At 59.4% G+C, this 17723-nt stretch overlaps 3 protein-coding genes across 11 annotated transcripts in view; 1 reads left to right on the top strand and 2 right to left on the bottom strand.

Moving 5' to 3' along the window:
- Nucleotides 1-44: 44 nt before the first annotated feature.
- DNAJB13 (DnaJ heat shock protein family (Hsp40) member B13) lies at nucleotides 45-6155 on the top strand. Its single transcript, XM_075108334.1, has 8 exons — nucleotides 45-151; nucleotides 414-517; nucleotides 1447-1608; nucleotides 2097-2254; nucleotides 4249-4362; nucleotides 4850-4963; nucleotides 5059-5135; nucleotides 5944-6155. The coding sequence occupies exons 1-8, from the start codon at nucleotides 84-86 to the stop codon at nucleotides 6095-6097; spliced, it is 951 nt and encodes a 316-aa protein (XP_074964435.1). The 5' UTR covers nucleotides 45-83; the 3' UTR covers nucleotides 6098-6155.
- A 1610-nt stretch (nucleotides 6156-7765) lies between these two features.
- On the bottom strand, nucleotides 7766-13124 carry LOC142063767 (putative mitochondrial transporter UCP3). Of its 4 annotated transcripts, XM_075108111.1 has the most exons (8): nucleotides 12991-13124; nucleotides 12246-12352; nucleotides 10961-11105; nucleotides 10615-10825; nucleotides 10201-10398; nucleotides 8691-8792; nucleotides 8423-8603; nucleotides 7766-8248 (listed from the first exon to the last, which is right to left on the bottom strand). In XM_075108111.1, exons 3-8 carry the CDS (start codon nucleotides 11084-11086, stop codon nucleotides 8143-8145), a joined length of 924 nt encoding a protein of 307 aa, XP_074964212.1. In that variant the 5' UTR covers nucleotides 11087-11105; nucleotides 12246-12352; nucleotides 12991-13124; the 3' UTR covers nucleotides 7766-8142. The 4 variants fall into 4 exon arrangements, with proteins under 4 accessions (XP_074964212.1, XP_074964117.1, XP_074964299.1 ...); XM_075108016.1 differs by lacking the exons at nucleotides 12246-12352; nucleotides 12991-13124 and adding an exon at nucleotides 11388-11497; XM_075108198.1 differs by lacking the exons at nucleotides 12246-12352; nucleotides 12991-13124 and having other exon boundaries at nucleotides 10961-11258.
- C2CD3 (C2 domain containing 3 centriole elongation regulator) overlaps nucleotides 12831-17723 on the bottom strand; it is a 59905-nt gene continuing 55012 nt past the window's right edge. For all 6 annotated transcript variants that reach the window (XM_075107372.1, XM_075107719.1, XM_075107552.1 and 3 more), the window contains exon 33: nucleotides 12831-13657. In XM_075107372.1, the coding sequence (XP_074963473.1) occupies nucleotides 13523-13657 (135 nt within the window). In that variant the 3' untranslated portion in view covers nucleotides 12831-13522. The remainder of the gene's footprint in view (nucleotides 13658-17723) is intronic.

Below are 17723 nucleotides of genomic sequence, written 5' to 3'. Positions count from 1 at the left end.
CATAGTGCCCCGCGCGGGAGGGGGACCGGAAGTGCCGCCATGTCCTGCGACGCGGTGACCATAGCAACGGGGCCGCGGCCACCATGGGGCAGGACTACTACGCCGTGCTGCAGCTGGGCCGCGGCGCCACGGACGCCGACATCAAGAAGGCGTGAGGGGACTTGACTTTGTGGAGGGGGACGAGCCCCGCGGCCTGCCGCGGTCGGGGAGAGGCCTGGGGGCCAGGAGGTGGTGTTGGGAGTGGGGGCGACCCTCAAAATGGAGGCCCTTTGCCCCCCACCCTCCCCACAGCAGGGGCCTGACAGGGGGAAAGGGTCTGGGGGAAGCTGTGAGGGAGCAGCCTAAGCTGGGGATGTTCTGGCACCCCGGGGCCGGCTGTGAGGCTGGGCTCTCCCCTCCTTCCCCCTCCGTAGCTATCGGAAACTGGCCTTGAAGAACCATCCTTTAAAATGCAAGGAGCCCTGGGCACCGGAGAGATTCAGGCAGCTGGCGGAGGCCTACGATGTGCTCAGCGACCGTAAGTGGGGAGACAGTTCTCTTCCACTGAGTTTAGGGGCTGGACCTAGAATCACAGAACAGTTTGTGTCAGAAGGGACCTTTCAAGCTCACCCAGTCCAGTCCAACCCCCTGCAGTGAGCAGGGATATCCCCAACTCAATCAGGTCGCTCAGAGCCCCGTCCAGCCTCACCTGGGATGTGTCCAGGGATGGGGCATCGACCACCTCTCGGGGCAACCTGGGCCTGTGTCTCACCACCCTCAGTGTAAAACATTTCTTCCTTCTATCCAGTCTGAATCTCCCCTACTTTAGTTTAAACCCATCCCCCTTGGCCTGTCACAGCAGGCCTTGCTAAAGAGGTCGCCCCCACCCTTCCTACAGCCCCCCTTTAAGCCCTGGGGGGCTGCAATAAGGTCTCCCCGCAGCCTTCTCTTCCCCGGGCTGAACAACCCCAGCTCTCCCAGCCCGGCCTCGCAGCAGAGGGGCTCCAGCCCTCGGAGCATTTCTGTGCCCCCTCTGGCCCCGCTCCAACAGCCCCGTGTCTGTCCCGTGCTGAGGAGCCCCGAGCTGGAGGTGGCGCTGCAGGGGGGTCTCCCAGAGCGGGGCAGGGGGGCAGCACCCCCTCCCTCGCCCTGCTGCCCACGCTGCTGGGGATGCAGCCCAGGGCACGGTCGGCTTTCTGGGTTGCGAGTACACGCTGTCTCTGCTCAGGCCAGAGGTGTGCTGAGGTCTGAACCCCTAGTCACTGGCACGCCCAGGGAGGTGGTGTCAGCTCTGTGACCTGCAGCCAGGCCAACTCCTGGCATGTATCCCTGCTTCCATCCCTATTTGCTGTTCTCAAGGTGGTGAGGGACCCCTGCTCCAGTCTCTGCCCAAGCAAAGCCTGGATCTCAGGTGCTCCCCCAATGTGGGAGAGCGTGGCTGTTGCCATCTCCTCCTTGTTCCCTAAGCCATGAAGAAAGGCATCTACGACAAGTTTGGAGAAGAGGGTCTCAAAGGCGGCATCCCTTTGGAGTTTGGTGGCGAGAACCCCTGGACTGTTGGCTACGTGTTTCACAACAACCCTGACAAAGTCTTCAGGGAGTTCTTTGGAGGAGACAACCCCTTTGCAGGTAGGTGGGGGGCTCTGGGGGTTGGCCCAGGCCCTGTCTGTGGCTGCTGTGGTGCTGTGGCCACTGCCAGCTCAGAGCTTTGAGTTTTACAGGGATATTTCTCTGCCTAGTTACTCCCTGGTGCCGCTGGTCCCCAGTGCTTGGAGGGTAAATCCTGATTTCCCCCAGTCCCAGGTGGGCGAGAGGCCTAGGGGTGCATTTCAGGCTGTCAGCTTTCCCCAGCTACCACTGTGACCCTTTTCTTGGAGGATTTCCATCAAAAAGAGGGGCCAGGTTGGTGAGGCTGCCGTAAACACATAAGGAAGAGTAAAAACCTCCTGGAGAAAAAACTCTTCAGCTGGAGGAGGAAGGTGGTCCCTGGCAGAAGCAGATGGGAGAGTTCTGGGTGGCATTTTTGGGGTGCTCAGCTTCCATGGTAAGGAGAACCCAGGGGACCACTCCCGACCTCTGATGCGAGTGGGGTGACCCCCTTCTGCTCACTCGTGCAGAGTTCTTCGCTGAGGATGGCTCGGAGTTGATCCCGCCCTTCGGAGGGCTGCGAGGACGAGGAGCGATGAAGCAAGACCCCCCGATTGTGCGGGATCTCTACCTCTCCCTTGAAGACCTGTTCTACGGCTGCACCAAGAAGATTAAGATCTCGCGCCGGGTAGGGGCAGTGGAGGTGACGGGGGAGCACAACAGCAGGGGGTCGGAATTTTGGGGTGGACTCTCCTCTCGGTGTAGGGCGTTTTGGCAGCAGAGTCTGAGGCTTTAGGGCTGGTCCCGTCTGAGGGGCTCGGCAGACCGTGGCACTCTGTGTCTGGGCCGTGGAGAGGGATCTGAACCAAACCGAGCACAAATGCCGGCAGGATCCAAACCGGTACACTTCCCTCTCGCAGCTTGCCAAAAGGAATTCGGCACAAGAGGTGACATGGAAGCTGCTGGGAAGCCAGGGCTGGTTGTGGAGGAGAGCAGAGAGAGAGCACAGCATTTCCTGGGCTCCCACAGTTTCACACTGGGCTGTGTCTCCTTTCTGCTGTCAGTGACTGGCATCCCTCCTCTCAATGTCCCAATCTCCCGGTTCCAGCCCTGAGTTTCTCCTTCTCGATCTGATCCCATTTGTTCCTGCAGCTGCCTTGCTGTGGAGTGTGAGCCGTCCTCTCCCTCCTCTCACAGAATCCCAGAATCCCAGACTGGTGGGGGTTGGAAGGGCCCTCTGGAGCTCATCCCGTCCCACCCCTGCTGGAGCAGGCACCCCCAGAGCAGGGGCACAGGGCCGCGTCCAGGCGGGGGGTGAATGTCTCCAGGGAAGGGACCCCACAGCCTCTCTGGGCAGCCTGTGCCCCTGCTCGGGCACCCGCACAGCAAAGGGGTTTGTCCTTATGTTCAGGTGGAGCTTCCCGTGTTCCAGCTTGTGCCCGTGGCCCCTTGGCCTGGCGTTGGGCACCGCTGGAAAGAGCCCGGCCCCATCCTCCTGACACCTGCCCTTCGGATATTGATAAGCACTGATGAGACCCCCCTCAGGCTTCTCTTCTCCAGGCTGAACAAGCCCAGGTCTCTCAGCCTTTCCTCACCAGGGAGATGCTCCAGCCCCTGATCCCCTTGGCAGCTCTGCGCTGGCCTTGCTCCAGCAGTTCCCTGCCCTTCTTGAACTGGGGGGCCCAGAACTGGCCGCAGCCCTGCAGATGTGGCCTCACTGGGGCAGAGCAGAGGGGGAGGAGAACCTCCCTCGCCCTGCTGGCCACACGCCTTTCCATGCACCCCAGGGCACCGCTGGCCCCCTTGGCCCCAAGGGCCCGGTGCTGGCTCGGGGTCACCTCGCTGCCCCCCAGCACCCCCAGAGCTTCTCAGCAGAGCCGCTCTCCAGCAGGTCCCCCCCAGCCTGTGCTGGTGCGGGGGGTTGTTCCCCCCCAGGGGCAGGACCCTGCACTGGCTCTTGCTGAATTCCCCGAGGTTCCCCTGGGCCCAGCTCTCCAGCCTGGCCAGGACTCGCTGGATGCCAGCACAGAAATGCTCCGGGGGCTGGAGCCCCTCTGCTGCGAGGCCGGGCTGGGAGCGCTGGGGTTGTTCAGCCTGGGGAAGAGAAGGCTGTGGGGAGACCTTATTGCGGCCTCCCAGGGCTTAAAGGGGGGCTGTAGGAAGGGTGGGGGTGACCTCTTTAGCAAGGCCTGTTGTGACAGGCCAAGGGGGGTTGGGTTTAAACTAAAGTAGGGGAGATTCAGACTGGATCGAAGGGAGAAATGTTTTACGCTGAGGGAGGTGAGACACTGGCCCAGGTTGCCCCGAGAGGTGGCCGATGCCCCATCCCTGGGCACATCCCAGGTGAGGCTGGACGGGGCTCTGAGCGACCTGATCGAGTTGAGGATGTCCCTGCCCATGGCAGGGGGTGGGACTGGATGAGCTTGAAAGGTCCCTTCCAACACAAACCATTCCACAATTCTGTGACAGCCGAGTAGCCGCCCAGGGGTGCCGGCCCCGTCTGCATGGCCATCTCCAGCACCAAAGTGTCATGATCCAGCCTGGGGGCTCAGCATCGCTGTGGATGGGGCCGGCACCTCCTGCTGGCTGCTCGGGTGCCAGAGCAGAGCCGAGCTCCCCCAGGTCACAGACCCACCTCTCTGGACAGGACCCAGCTCCTCTAATCGCCTCGCCTACCCCCAGGTGATGAACGAAGATGGTCAAACAAGCACTGTCAGAGATAAGATCCTAACGATCGACGTGCAGCCGGGGTGGAAGCAGGGCACCAGGATCACCTTCGAGAAGGAAGGAGACCAGGTAATGATCATGGTGTGAAGTTCTGGGCCAGGTTTCCTCACAAAAACCTCACGTGCTCTTCGTGGCTTTCCCATTTCTGCGGGCTGTGGGCAGTTGCTGGTGTGGCTAACAGGCAATTCGATGTTACAGTGCTTAGAAACATGCCAAGGAGCTCTTCCTGACTGGGTTTGCTTTAAGACAGATAAAAATGGATAATTGAAAAGATTATTGAAATAATAATTGAAAATAATTGAAAAGAACGGCTTTTCTGCCTGTCATCATCTTTGCAAAACCCAGTCTGATCTCCCTTGGCTTAGCAGGAGTCTTTGATCAAAGACTTCTTTTTTTTTTCCTTAAAGAAATTAAAAGTACTTCTCCCCTCTCTGCAGCCAGCTGAACGCAGCCACAGAGGGACAGGCATTTGCGGCACCTTTCCCTGCATAAAACCTTTTGTGTTACACCAAACCATTTCCACGTATCTTTATTTTTGTTCCCCCCTCCATTTTAGGGCCCAAACGTCATTCCGGCTGACATCACCTTCATTGTCCAAGAGAAACTCCACCCGAGGTTTAAAAGAACCGATGACAACCTCACTTACGTCGCCACCATCCCCCTGGGAAAGGTAAAGAGCCAAGCGAGGGGACGGAGCCAGCCCCACCTTATGTTTGCCCTCCGGGACTACAAATACAGCTCAGGGTCCCACTCCGTGCCTCACAGGCGCTGATCGGTTGCACGGTGGACGTGAGGACGCTGGATGGGAGGCTGCTGAACATCCCCATCAACGACATCGTGGAGTAAGTGCCATGGGGCAAATGGCAGGTGGGCTCAGGCATCCGGCCGGGGCCTTTCTGCAGGTGAACGGGTGCTTGGGAGGAGCCTCAGCGTTGGCCTCTTCCTCCTCGGCAAGAGCTCAGCACGGCCCCATTACCTGAAGTGCTGGGGTGCTCCAAAACCTCTCCCAGCAGGTTTGGGCTTGAATCAGCCCTGGTGTGGTCAGCAGGAGCCGGGCAGGGATGGGGCCCCTGTGCTCGGCCCTGGGGAGGCCCCACCTCGAATGCTGGGCTCAGGTTTGGGCCCCTCGGGACAAGAAGGGCCTGGAGGGGCTGGAGCGTGTCCAGAGAAGGGCAGCGGGGCTGGGGCAGGGTCTGGAGCACAAGTGTGCTGGGGGGCGGCTGGGGGAGCTGGGGGGGTTTAGCCTGGAGAAGGGGGGGCTGAGGGGAGCCCTTCTTGCTCTCTGCAGCTGCCTGAGAGGGGCTGGAGTGAGGGGGGGGCTGGTCTCTGCTCCCAAGTCACCAGTGACAGGGCGAGAGGGAACGGCCTCAAGCTGTGCCAGGGGAGGTTTAGGTTGGATGTGAGGGAAAATGCCTTCCCTGCCAGAGCGGTCAGGCCCTGGCACAGGCTGCCCAGAGAGGTGGGGGAGTCACCGTCCCTGGGGGGCTTCAACCACCGTGTAGCCGTGGGACTTGGGGCCATGGTTTAGGAGGCCTGGGGGTGTTGGGTTGGGGGTTGGCCTTGATGATCCGAGAGGTCTTTTCCAACCCTAATGATTCTGTGATTCTGTGATCCCATGGCTCCTCTCAGCCCCTTCCTTTTGCTTCGCAGCCCCAAGTACTGCAAAGTGGTGCCAGGGGAGGGGATGCCACTGCTCCAGGACCCCCAGCGCAAGGGCAACCTCCTCATATATTTCAACATCTGCTTTCCCAAGAAGCTCACGCCAGACAAGAAAATGCTCTTAAGAAGTGCCCTCCTGTCCTAGGGGATGATGCCCATCCCGCTCTCCTCCCACCAATAAAGCTCTGGAGCCAGCACGGTGACCGGGCAGAGGTTGTTCCCAGTACTGAGCACCCTAAAACACAGCACCCTTGCAGCTGTTTTCCCCTGGCCCTCAGCTCCACCTTACTTTCCGGACTCTTCTCCATAGGACCCAACCCACAACAGTGGCACCACAGCAATGCAGAGGGTGATGGAGGGCTTTGGGTGGGGGGTTGGAGTACGCTCAGCCTAGCTGAGCAAAACCAGGGAAGAAAAGACCACAGGAAATACTGAAAGCCTCGCTGTCCTCACTACAGCTTTCTCCTTGGTGTGGGCTGGCAGATGTGATCCCCTTCAGCGCTGGCGAGCGAGGCGCCAAGGGAAAAGTGGCGATGGCGGCGCCGGGCTCGGAAGGGGACGTCCCGCCAGAACTACGTGCCCACGCGGCCGTCAGGCCCCGTTTCCGCTGCTCGTAGGTGACGAACATCACAATATTCCAGGAGCCGAGCTGCAGGAACGAGGGCGCGAACCTTCTGGAGCGGTTGGGGTAGGAAATATCCCATCCCAGAGCGACGGTGCCTCCACCCTGGAAGCGGCTTCATGTTTTGGAAGGTGGTGAACCTCGGCTCCCGGAGGTGATGGGGCAGGGGAGGGTGTCTGTGCAGCAAGAGCTGAATGAGGGGTGGGAGGCTGTATTATTTTAGGGGTGCAACCCCAGGGCTTGGGATGGGGATCGGGCTGTGGTGCTGGAGCAGCCGTCCCTGTGGGGTCCCGGGGGGCTGCATCCACCTCTCCACCGCCCACGGCCGCCCTCCTCCTTGGTGACAGTCACGTAGGTGCCTGCGGTGCCCTCCCTGACGGCCGTGGGCCAGCGCCGTGGCCCCCGCAGCGCAGCCTGCCTGCTGCCAGCTCCCCAGCCCGGCACTGCGTGGGTGAAACCAAGGCAGGGCATGGCAGGAGCAGCCTGCCCTCTTCGGCCTCCCCACCCTCTTCCTCTCCCTGCCTGCGTGGTGGGGGTCCGGCCCTTCCCCAGCATTGTGGCTCGGCCGCGTCCCACTCCCCAGAGGCTGGGACCCCCACCGTGGGTGCTACGGCCCCCCGGGAGGTGCGAGGGTGCAGGTTGGGGTCCCCACCTGCAGGGGTGCAGGGGCCACCCCTCACCTTATTGTATGGGGGGCTTGAGGAAGGGGGGACCCCTTGCCCACACCCCACTCAGGGCTGATGGAGCAGGGGCAGCCGGGAAGAGGATGGGGGGGCCCTGGGGATGGGGGACCCCAAGGCTGCTGGGAGGGGGCGGGGGGCTCCCTGGGACAGCCAGGGCTGGTGTGCTGTGGTAAGGATGGAGGTGAGGGTCCTCCATGAGGGGTGGGGGCCATCACTGTGGCATCAAGGCTGCGCACCCCATCTCAGGCAGCTGAGCCCTCCTCGGGGCTGTGGGGGTGCCTCCCACGTCTGGGGCAGGAGCATTTTGCACCCACTAACCCACCTTTGATGCTTTTGTTTTCCCTCCTAATGGCCGAAATCACCTCCGCTAAAGCCACCCCCGATGGCGCGTGACGCCCTGGGAAGGCAAACGCCTCTTTTCCTTTGGGATAAGGCCTTTTCCAGCGGCGCCCCAGGGTCTGGAAAAAGACCCTAAACCCCACGAACACAAAAACGAGGGGAGCCCCGCTGCGATCAGACCCCATGGGGGTGGTTTATTGGAAGCGTCCGTGAGGAATAACAGGAATCACCACATCCCCCGGCCCTCGCCTCGGTCCCGCCTTGTCCCCGCTGCTGCCGGGAAGTGATGCTCTTCCCAGCTGGAAAAAAAACCTATAACCTTTTTCCTTCTTCCTCCCTAAACCTTTCTCTGGAAACCTCCGTTCTCCCACGTTTCTCTGCAAACAGCATCGTTTCTCTTTCCATCTCGCCAGTCCCTCTTGGGGTGTCCCCCTCGGGCTGGGAGGGGTTCGGTGTCGCTGCTCCCCCGTCGCTTCAGCAATTAATATAATTTACTGCTGTGACTCGCCAGTGCTGACGAGCGGGGCTGGGGTTGGGGGGTTGGGGTCAGGATTGGGCCGCCCGGGCCAGCGCCGCCACGCGCTGCAGCTGCTCGTAGGAGATGAACATCACCACGTTCCAGGAGCCGAGCCGCAGGAACGAGGGGACGAACCTGAGCCCGGGAAAAGCAGCGCTGGAGGGGACGTCGCGGGGAAACCCCTGCGGTCCCCCAAGCCCTGCCTGGTGCCCCGGTGCCGCCACACGGGTTAGGATATTTGGGGTATCTGTGCACACCCCATCGTTGCACTGAGTTTGCCGGTGCTTGGCAGGGCACCCCCAAACTCACCCTTTGTAGAAGCCGGCGAGGCCGTCCTGCATGAGCAGGCCCAGGAAGCAGCTGAGCACGTTCCGGTACTGCCCGGGGCCGGCGTTCATGTACCGCGTCTTCACCACGTCCACTGGCGACGCCACCACCGTGGCGCAGAAGCCGGCCCCGAAGGCCGCTACGAAGTGGCAGGGGAGGTTGTCTGTGGGGCAGAGAGGGGGGTTGAGGGTCGCAGGGGTGGGGACGGTGCCCTGCTGCGTGTGTCCCCCCAGCCCCTCGCCATCCTCACCTGTCATCAGCTGCGCCCGCAGCAGCGCATCCTTGATGAGGTCATAGGTGACGAGTTCCCCGCAGTTGACGATGGCGTTGCGGGCGATGTTGGGCAGCGCCCCTGTGCAGGGGGGTGGTGGTGTCGGGGACGGGGGTCACATCGCCTCCGGAACACCCTGGATGGGTGCCCCAGCCCTGCTGTCCCCATCCCCATTTCATCCCTGTCCCACTCCCATCCTGTACCCAGCTCTGTTCCAGCATCCATCCCCACACCCATCTGCATCCCCCATCCCATCCCTGTGCCCTTCCTCATTCCCATTTCTGTTCCCATCACACGCCTGTCCCTATTCTCTTGCCTGTCCCCATCCCAACCCAGTCCCCTTCCTCATCCCCATTCCCATTTCTGGTCTCATTTCTATTTCCATTCCTGTTCCCATCCCATAGAATCACAGAATCATTAAGGCTGGAAAAGACCTCTCGGGTCATCAAGGCCAACCCCCAACCCAACACCCCCAGGCCTCCTAAACCATGGCCCCAAGTCCCACGGCTACACGGTGGTTGAACCCCCCCAGGGACGGGGACTCCCCCACCTCTCTGGGCAGCCTGTGCCAGGGCCTGACCGCTCTGGCAGGGAAGGCATTTTCCCTCACATCCAACCTAAACCTCCCCTGACGCAGCTTGAGGCCGTTCCCTCTCGCCCTGTCACTGGTGACTTGGGAGCAGAGACCAGCCCCCCCCTCACTCCAGCCCCTCTCAGGCAGCTGCAGGGAGCGAGAAGGGCTCCCCTCAGCCTCCTCTTCTCCAGGCTAAACCCCCCCAGCCCCCTCAGCCGCCCCCCAGCACACTTGTGCTCCAGACCCTGCCCCAGCCCCGCTGCCCTTCTCTGGACACGCTCCAGCCCCTCCAGGGCCTTCTTGTCCCGAGGGGCCCAAACCTGAGCCCAGCATTCGAGGTGGGGCCTCCCCAGGGCCGAGCACAGGGGCCCCATCCCTGCCCGGCTCCTGCTGGCCACACCAGGGCTGACACAAGCCCGGGGGCTGGTGGCCTCCTTGGCCACCTGGGCACTGCTGGCTCATGCCCAGCCGGCTGTCAGCCAGCACCCCCAGGGCCTTCTCCGCCGGGCACTTCCCAGCCCCTCTGCCCCAGGCCTGGAGCGATGCCTGGGGTTGGTGTGACCCAAGGGCAGGACCCGGCCCTTGGCCTTGTTAAACCCCACACAACTGGCCTCGGCCCATGGATCCAGCCTGTCCAGGTGCCTCTGCAGAGCCTTCCTGCCCTCCAGCAGATCGACACTCCCGCCCAACTTGGTGTCACCTGCATCTCTGTCCCTGGCCACATTCCCATACTGATCCCATTGCCACTCCTGTCCCGTCCTGTCCCTGCCCCCATTCCTTTACCCCTCCCAGTCCTAGTCCTCATCCCTGTTCTCATATCCGTTCCTGTTTCTGTTCGCTTTTCCATTCCTATTCCCATCACCATCACCCTCCCATCCCTGCACCTGTCCCCATCCCATCCCCATCTGCCTGTACCTCTCCAGAGCCCGCGGACGCCCTCCTCCCTGGCGATGGTGCGGTAGGCATCCACAGTGCCGTTGTACCGCCGGGCGCCGTCCGGCAGCGCCACGTTGGCCTGGAACCGTACCTTGACCACGTCGGTGGGTTGGGCGCACGTCACCGCCACCGCCCCTGTGGTGCAGCCCGCCAGCACCCGCGCTGTCAGCCCTGTGCCTGCAGAGGGGAGGCGCTGGGACCGCCGGCCTCACGGGGACCCCCCGGCTGCGTGGGGACCCCAGGGCAAGCGGCCGGGGTGGTGGGTGCTTAGCAGAGGGTGCATCTTGCAGAGGTTGTGCACGTCAGGGTGGGTTGTTCACCCCAGGGTGGGTTGTGCATCAGGATGGGCCGAGGGGTGCGCAGGGCGGGGGTACCGACCGCCTGTACACTCACTCTCGGCACCCTTGGGGGTGTAGAGTTGCTTCACCGAGTCGTACAGCCCGATGCGGATGGAGGCGAAGCTCATCTGCCGCTGCAGCCCGGCCACCAGCCCGCTGTAGAGGCTGCGGGGTCCCTCCGTCCTCACCATGGTGCTCAGCGTCCCCAAAACACCCCGGTACTCCACGGTGCTGCTGCTCCGGGGGATCCGCACCTCGCCCTGAATCTGTGGGACACCAACCGCGTCACCCTGCCCTCCGCCTCCCCCCAGGGACTGAGCCGGTGCCAGGTGGGGGGGTGGTCCCAGTGTTGAGGGGAGCTCCCTCTGCCCGTGGGGTTTTGGGGTGCCGGCGGATCGTACCTGCAGCCGCACTTTGGCGGTGTCCAGGGGGAAGGTGCAGAGGTCGGCGATGCAGGCGGCCGTCCCCGCGCTGAAGAACTTCATGGTGGCTGTTGGGGGCACCTCGGGGGGCTTCAGACCCACCATCGTGGCGTGGTGGTGGGGGCTGGAAGGAAAGGGGGTAGAGCCGGGATGCTGCATCAGACGGGCCTTTGAGCAGGTGTTCGGTTTAGGGGCAGCGGCGACGATGTGCAGCGGTGGCTTCGGAGACCCCCCAAAGCCAAATCCTGCCTCATTTCCTTGCCTGCGCCCCTGGGGAAACTGAGTCGGGGGCTGCCTCGCTCAGCCTGGGGCCAGTGTGGGATTCACCCCCCCCAGCCAAGGCCAAAATATGGTGCTCGGTGAAAGCAACCCCCCCTCCCCAGGGCCAGGTCCCCCGGGGCCTCACCGGAGGGACCTCGGCACCGCGTCCCGGCTCCTGCCTTACGCCCCTCTCCGCGCAGCCATCGCCCTGCGAGCCGGCTCCTTGGCCAGCCCTTATATAGCGCCCGGGAGGACATTCCAGCAGCCACAGGGATCGGGTGACAGTGACACCCAGTTGCCCCGGTGGCATTTCAGCTGATGAGAGCAGGGCCACCCAGCACCCGTGACCCGTGTTTCAGCTCTCTGCTCCCCTGCAGGGCTCAGGCATGGGTGGGGGGGCCCTGCCCAGCCCACCAACACCCACTGGGGCAGAGCTGGGGGGCAGCAGCACCCGACAACGCAGTCCTGCCCCTCTGGTGGCTGCCGAGACCTCAGGGATGGGGGGTAATTTGGGTTTTTTTAACCTAAATGCGCTCTGGGAAGGAGGAGGTGCAGAAAATCCTTGCCCAAGGCTTTAAAAGCGAGCAGTTTGGAGGCAGAGCGGCACCGAGCCCTCCCCCACGGGGCATGTCGGAGCCCTTCGCCCCTGGCATGGCCCACAGGGCCGTAATCCATCCCGGGCAGCTGCTGAGCTTGTTTACCGGCAGGATTTCCTCCGCGCGGTGTAACGTGGCCCCTGAGCTCACGTGGAGCAACCCGAGGGCACGGGGTAAATCCCTGCCACGTTCGTGCATCGTGTGACGAAACCCGCGCTGCCATTTCGCGTGGGGCCTGTGCCCTGGGTCTGCGAAGGCACTGCGGGAGGGACGGGGCGCGGGGTTGGCAGCCGGGGGTGGGCTGACAGCACAAGAAATGCGGAAAGCCTCTGCTCTCACGAGCACGGAAGAGGAATTTTGAGGTGCTTTGAGGGATTTCGAGGTGCTTGGGGACACCCTAAAGCCACCTTTGCTCTGTTGCTCGGGCTCCAGGCAGACGCTTGCCCCTGACTCCCCTCTCCAGCTGGCTGCTGTCTTGTTTTCCCAGCTGGCTGCGCCGTGCTCCACTGCTGACCTAAATATAAGAGGAAGAAGCTGTTTATCTCACACTCAAGCTATAACTCAAGAGTCAACATCAACACCTCATCTGCCACCGTCTTCCCAACCCATCCCGCCTGGGTTTTTTGGGGATGCCGCCGGGATCAGCAGTGGGAGAAGGAAGCTCACGTGTCACTCCTGTTCACGCAGGGGGAAGCTCAGGACCACGGAGGTGGGCGGAAAAAGGGATGCTGACATTTTGGTTCCTTAAATCCCGAATTAAATCCAATTCAAATCCTGCATTGGAGCGCTCGCTCGCCTCCAAGATCTGACCGCGGGCTGCCCTATACAGTGATATTCAATTACTTTGCAAAGCAGCCACCTTTACTCGTGCCCCCCACCCCGTCCGCACCATCTTCTACGCCCGTTACTGGAGGCTCTGAGGGGGGGAAGGAGTCCCGTCCCCCTGTCAGCGACAGGCTCCTGCCCTGGCAGCGCCACACTTCGCACCAGACGACAGGAAAACGGGGGAATTTTATTAAAACAGAAACACTGGAGGGCAATGACTTAGCTCGCTTTGCATCAAAGTCCGTTATCCAAAAGGTACCAGACGTAAAAATGTACAAAAATAATTTAGAATATAAAAGTTCCACATTTCTCGTCATTTGTACACACCTATTTTACAGCATCCTTGGCCTGTATTTACACAATCACATTCCTCTAAAATCAGGAAATTATGTTTCCCACCACCTATTTTTGAAAGGCCGCTGGAGAGGGGGCTCATCTTCCCTCCCCACCCACAGCACGCGCCGACAGGGAGGCGACAGCTCGCCGCTTGCTGCTGGGATGGCAAATTTCTAAGTGTTCTCCATCCTTTGGTTGTCTCCAGATGTGATGCTTTGTGTTCACTCAAAAGAAAAAAAGGTTCATTAGAGAAATTTCACAGGAGTAAATCCCAAAAATGGAGTATCTGGAGCTCAGGTAACAGCTCGTCGGTCTCATCGGGGACCTGCCCTTGCAAGACACACGGTCTCTCAGCTCCCCTTGGCTGACCACCAGGCGCTTCGTCCCTGTAACGGGACATCGACTGGGCGACTTAAAAATCAGAGCCTGAAACCTCCAGCTTCCACCTCCTCCTCCCCGGAGGACCCGGCCTTTGTCGATGTGTCAGGCCATGGCTCGGGAAGCAGCCGTCCTCTCGGCAGCGCTACTCCTCCTTGGAGAGCTGAGCAGAGAAGATCCTGGCGATTCGTTTGGTTTCCTCCTCCGAGAGATCGGCCGTGGGCCTGGGACGATTCGGCCTGCGGTATGGGATGCCCCGCGGCACCGCCCCGCTCCTGCTCTGCGGAGAGAAGGAGAGAAGGAGCAAGACGTTAGAGCCCTGCCAGCTCTGCCCCGCTCCTGTTTTCTGATCACGCCGAACCACAGGGTCATGAAGCATGTGACAAGTTGGATATGGAGGAAAACAAACCCCCCTCCCCAAATGATGTGTTTTCTGTTGCTCACCGGTTCGCCTTGGAGGGGTTTTTCCCCTCGTTCCGCACACTGAGAGGCGACTATTTGGAAAAAAACACTGTTTTTTCCAACTGTTTGGAAAAAAAGCCCCCCGATGGTGAAATATTTCCCTGCTCAACACAATATTAGATGCTGCAAAGCTGTTCTTTCTCAGTGCTGCAGAAACCAAAAGCTGAAAGGCAAAATTAGACAGGTCCAAACCACACAGTTTTGCTCTGGCAAGTGGACTCTGAATTTGTGAAGGTCTACCCTTAGCCAAAGTCGGCTTCTGTGGAGCCAAAAGAATTACACCAGTGTATCCGCCGGGCTCTGACTCACTGAATTTTGGTTTTCAATTATTATTTGTCTTTTGCAGAACCCTAAAAACCAAACCGCCTTGCGACGGGGAGGCACGGCTCCTGCGCAGCTGATCCAAGCCCGCTGACGAACTAGGCCTGCCGGTCTCAGTCACCTGCAGGAACCCCTAAGCGGCAGCCCGCGAGATGAAAACCACCCTTTCAAGCACTTTAATGTCATCCCCGGTTTGCGCGCAGCCTCCCAGCACTCAGGCTTCCTCCCACATGTTACAGCAGCACTGAAGACGGATCATTTCAGCGTACAAAGAAACCCGCGTCTCTCCCCGGCTAATTTAGAGCCAGGTCCTGCCTGCGAAGCGCCCAGAGAGAAGAAATCCAGCTTCAGCTGCCTTTAGAGGGTGAAGCAGCAAGCGGTGCCTGTTTTAGGACGCGCCGCTAAAAGCTGCGGGGCCAGGATGGTCTCCTGGAGAGCGGGGCTTGATGTGGAAAGCCGATACGCCAGTCCGGCCTTTCACCTACATGGCTGGGCTGCTTCTCCGTCCCAGCTGCGCTCGGCCTCGCCAGGCACGGCTGCGGTGGAAAGGTCTCCTGAGGTGATCAGCTCCGCCAGGATCCTTGTCCCTGTGCGCTCCCCGCTTTGACGTGCGCCGTTTGGGGAGTGAAATGGCTTTGGTGTTTTAAAGGATAAGCGGTTTTGGAGATTTCTTGTGTGGCACCTGCGCTTTACAGGCTCAGGTGATGAGCACGTTGAATATTAGCCCTGCGACAGCATCGCTGGTGAAGACCCTTATGGGAAAACAGTCCGTAGATAAAAAGCACCCCCTGATCTACACATCCGGGGTGTCCCTGCGTTTGCTAGAGCCAGGGCAAGCCCAGGAGGCTGACGGCGAGCTAATTTACCATCAGCTACCATTTATGTAAACAGACAAGGCCAAGAGAGGCTGTAACCATGGGCTGAGATTTCCTAAAGGATGATTCTGAGCTGCGCTGACCCAGCCTGCTCCTGCACAGCCAGCTTCGGGACACAGACCGATCAACACTCATGAAGATGATGGTTTGGGTCGCTGGCTGGTTGGTTAATGAAAAGGATGACAAGGGTGGGAACGGCTCGCGTGGTTTCACATCCAACAGTGCACAAAAGGCTTAAGACAAGCTAACTGTAAATACCTAGACCTGAAATACCTGGTTTTGTACGGCTAATTGTGTAAATTATGTGAAAAGGCTTCTGTAAAAGACTTCAAAATGTATCCAGGAAAATAGCTTTGGCTTGTAATACTTTAAAACACTGCCCATTTTTATCGTCCTCAAAACACGTAGATTTATATTTACGAGAATCCTTGCTTTGTCTTTCTTTCTCCTCAATGCTGCTCTAGGCTGAGTTTTCCTAAACCAAAACATAAGAAGCCAAGAGAGATTAAAGGCAGACCTGGCAACATCAGAAGCTTAAAAAGCAGCAGGGAGAGATGCTTGCTGGCTAAACCGCCTCCCTTTGACAGCTTATTCTGCTCAAGGTTGTCCAGAGAAGTCCGGGTCAGTAGCCTATCCTTCCCCCCCCGATTTCTGTGCCAGCTGTCTGTGAAACTGTCGGCTGGAGACGGGCAGTCACCAGCTCATGCTGGCTCCATGCTGGTCCCTGATCTCTGTAGCAGCATTTTTAAGCAGTTCATAGAGAAAACTGTTCAAAGTGAAAGCTCAGAGGACTGGCAAAAGGCTTCTGGTCTTAGTGCCTCAAGCGGCACGTCCTTCTGAACACCAGTTCTATGTATTTGCAAAGAATTGGGATGGACCGCCCTGTCCCTCAGCCCAGGAAGGTCTGTAACTGCAATAAAACGGAAAGAATAAGGAAATTCTGCCTCTTAAATCCAATTCACTGGCCAAGTTGCAGCTAGATAACCCCGTGGTGCTTCTCTGTGCTGGCACCGTGCTTCTGAAACTCTCCTTCCCTTCCAGCTGTGATGATGCTGTTTGTCCTCTCGCGAGCACCCTGCTCTACCCTGGAGGAGGCCCCACCACTAACAGAGCTAAAACCAACTGTTTGCACAACTACGCGCATGACAAAGGCTTGCAGGAACTAACTGCGATATTAAAACAGGAGCAAGTTTACGCCGTAACAACAGCTCTTTATCAAATTCCCCAAATCGTCCGATTAATCCTGTTTCAAAAGGTCATGAAATTGCACTTCCCGCCTCTCACAATTCCCCTCTCGCTTGAGCTACGTACGCCTTCACGCGCAGCTGGAAACTGAGACGCAGTGACTCACGTTTTGGAATAAGGAATAAAGGACTAAGGAACCCCTGCGTAAGGAATAAACGCAGATGGCTTTCAGGGACCCAACGGGCCATTTCTAATGAGCTTCAGTGGGAGCAGCTGCAAATCCTGCAACTCAGAAGAGAAGGTAACATATCAGGTCAGATAAGATAAAGGAAAATAGAACAAAATTGCCTTGTGAAGCCCGGCCCCACCTGCCCTCCCAGGGACGGCACAGCTGGGCATTTGCACAGAAACAAAAAGAAAAGGCTTTTTTCGTTGGCTTGTGCCAACGCAGTGACCCAAAACAGCTGTGAAATAATCTCACCCTGGTTGTAAGAATTTTAAAAATTGTTTCTAAAGGAGAAATTAAATGAGATTTTCTGCTTTGTCCTTAAAGAGTTCACAACCCAGAGGTGCTGCAGTACTTCTCCTGCCTCAGGTGATGCCAGCGGCACGTCACAAACTGGGCCGTTCCCGCTCTGGTCTGGTCGGCCCGAGAGGCTGCTGCAGAAATGGCTGCCCCTCGCTCGCGTTCTCCCACCAGTGCAATTACACACCCCGAGAGAGCACTGGACTCTAAAAGTGAAAACACGACCAAAGAACAGGTGTCTGCCGCTATTAGATGACACCGAGGCGACGCAGAGGGGTTTGTATGCTCCCGACTGCCAGTAACCGAGGTGTGCTTGGAAATCATACCACTTGCTTGCTGTTTCAGGTAGAAGTGGCTAAAATCCTCTTCCTCCGATTTTCATACCCCGACGTCCATTTGCAGCAATGCAGAGGTGTGAAGATGCATTTATCTATCCCCAGGACCTTCCTAGAACTGAACTCTCAGCTGTAGGAAAGGTTTAGCAGCTCTTCTTATAGAATCACAGAATCATTAAGGTTGGAAAAGACCTCTCGGATCATCAAGGCCAACCCCCAGCCCAACACCCCCAGGCCTCCTAAACCATGGCCCCAAGTCCCACGGCTACACGGTGGTTGAACCCCCCCAGGGACGGTGACTCCCCCACCTCTCTGGGCAGCCTGTGCCAGGGCCTGACCGCTCTGGCAGGGAAGGCATTTTCCCTCACATCCAACCTAAACCTCCCCTGACGCAGCTTGAGGCCGTTCCCTCTCGCCCTGTCACTGGTGACTTGGGAGCAGAGACCAGCCCCCCCCTCACTCCAGCCCCTCTCAGGCAGCTGCAGAGAGCGAGAAGGGCTCCCCTCAGCCCCCCCTTCTCCAGGCTAAACCCCCCCAGCTCCCCCAGCCACCCCCCAGCACACTTGTGCTCCAGACCCTGCCCCAGCCCCGCTGCCCTTCTCTGGACACGCTCCAGCCCCTCCAGGCCCTTCTTGTCCCGAG

Source organism: Phalacrocorax aristotelis, chromosome 1 (genome assembly GCF_949628215.1).
Source record: "Phalacrocorax aristotelis chromosome 1, bGulAri2.1, whole genome shotgun sequence".
Classification (NCBI taxonomy): Eukaryota; Metazoa; Chordata; class Aves; order Suliformes; family Phalacrocoracidae; genus Phalacrocorax; species Phalacrocorax aristotelis.
The sequence above is the reverse complement of the archived record's forward strand: the minus strand, read 5'-3'. Positions and strand labels throughout refer to the sequence as shown.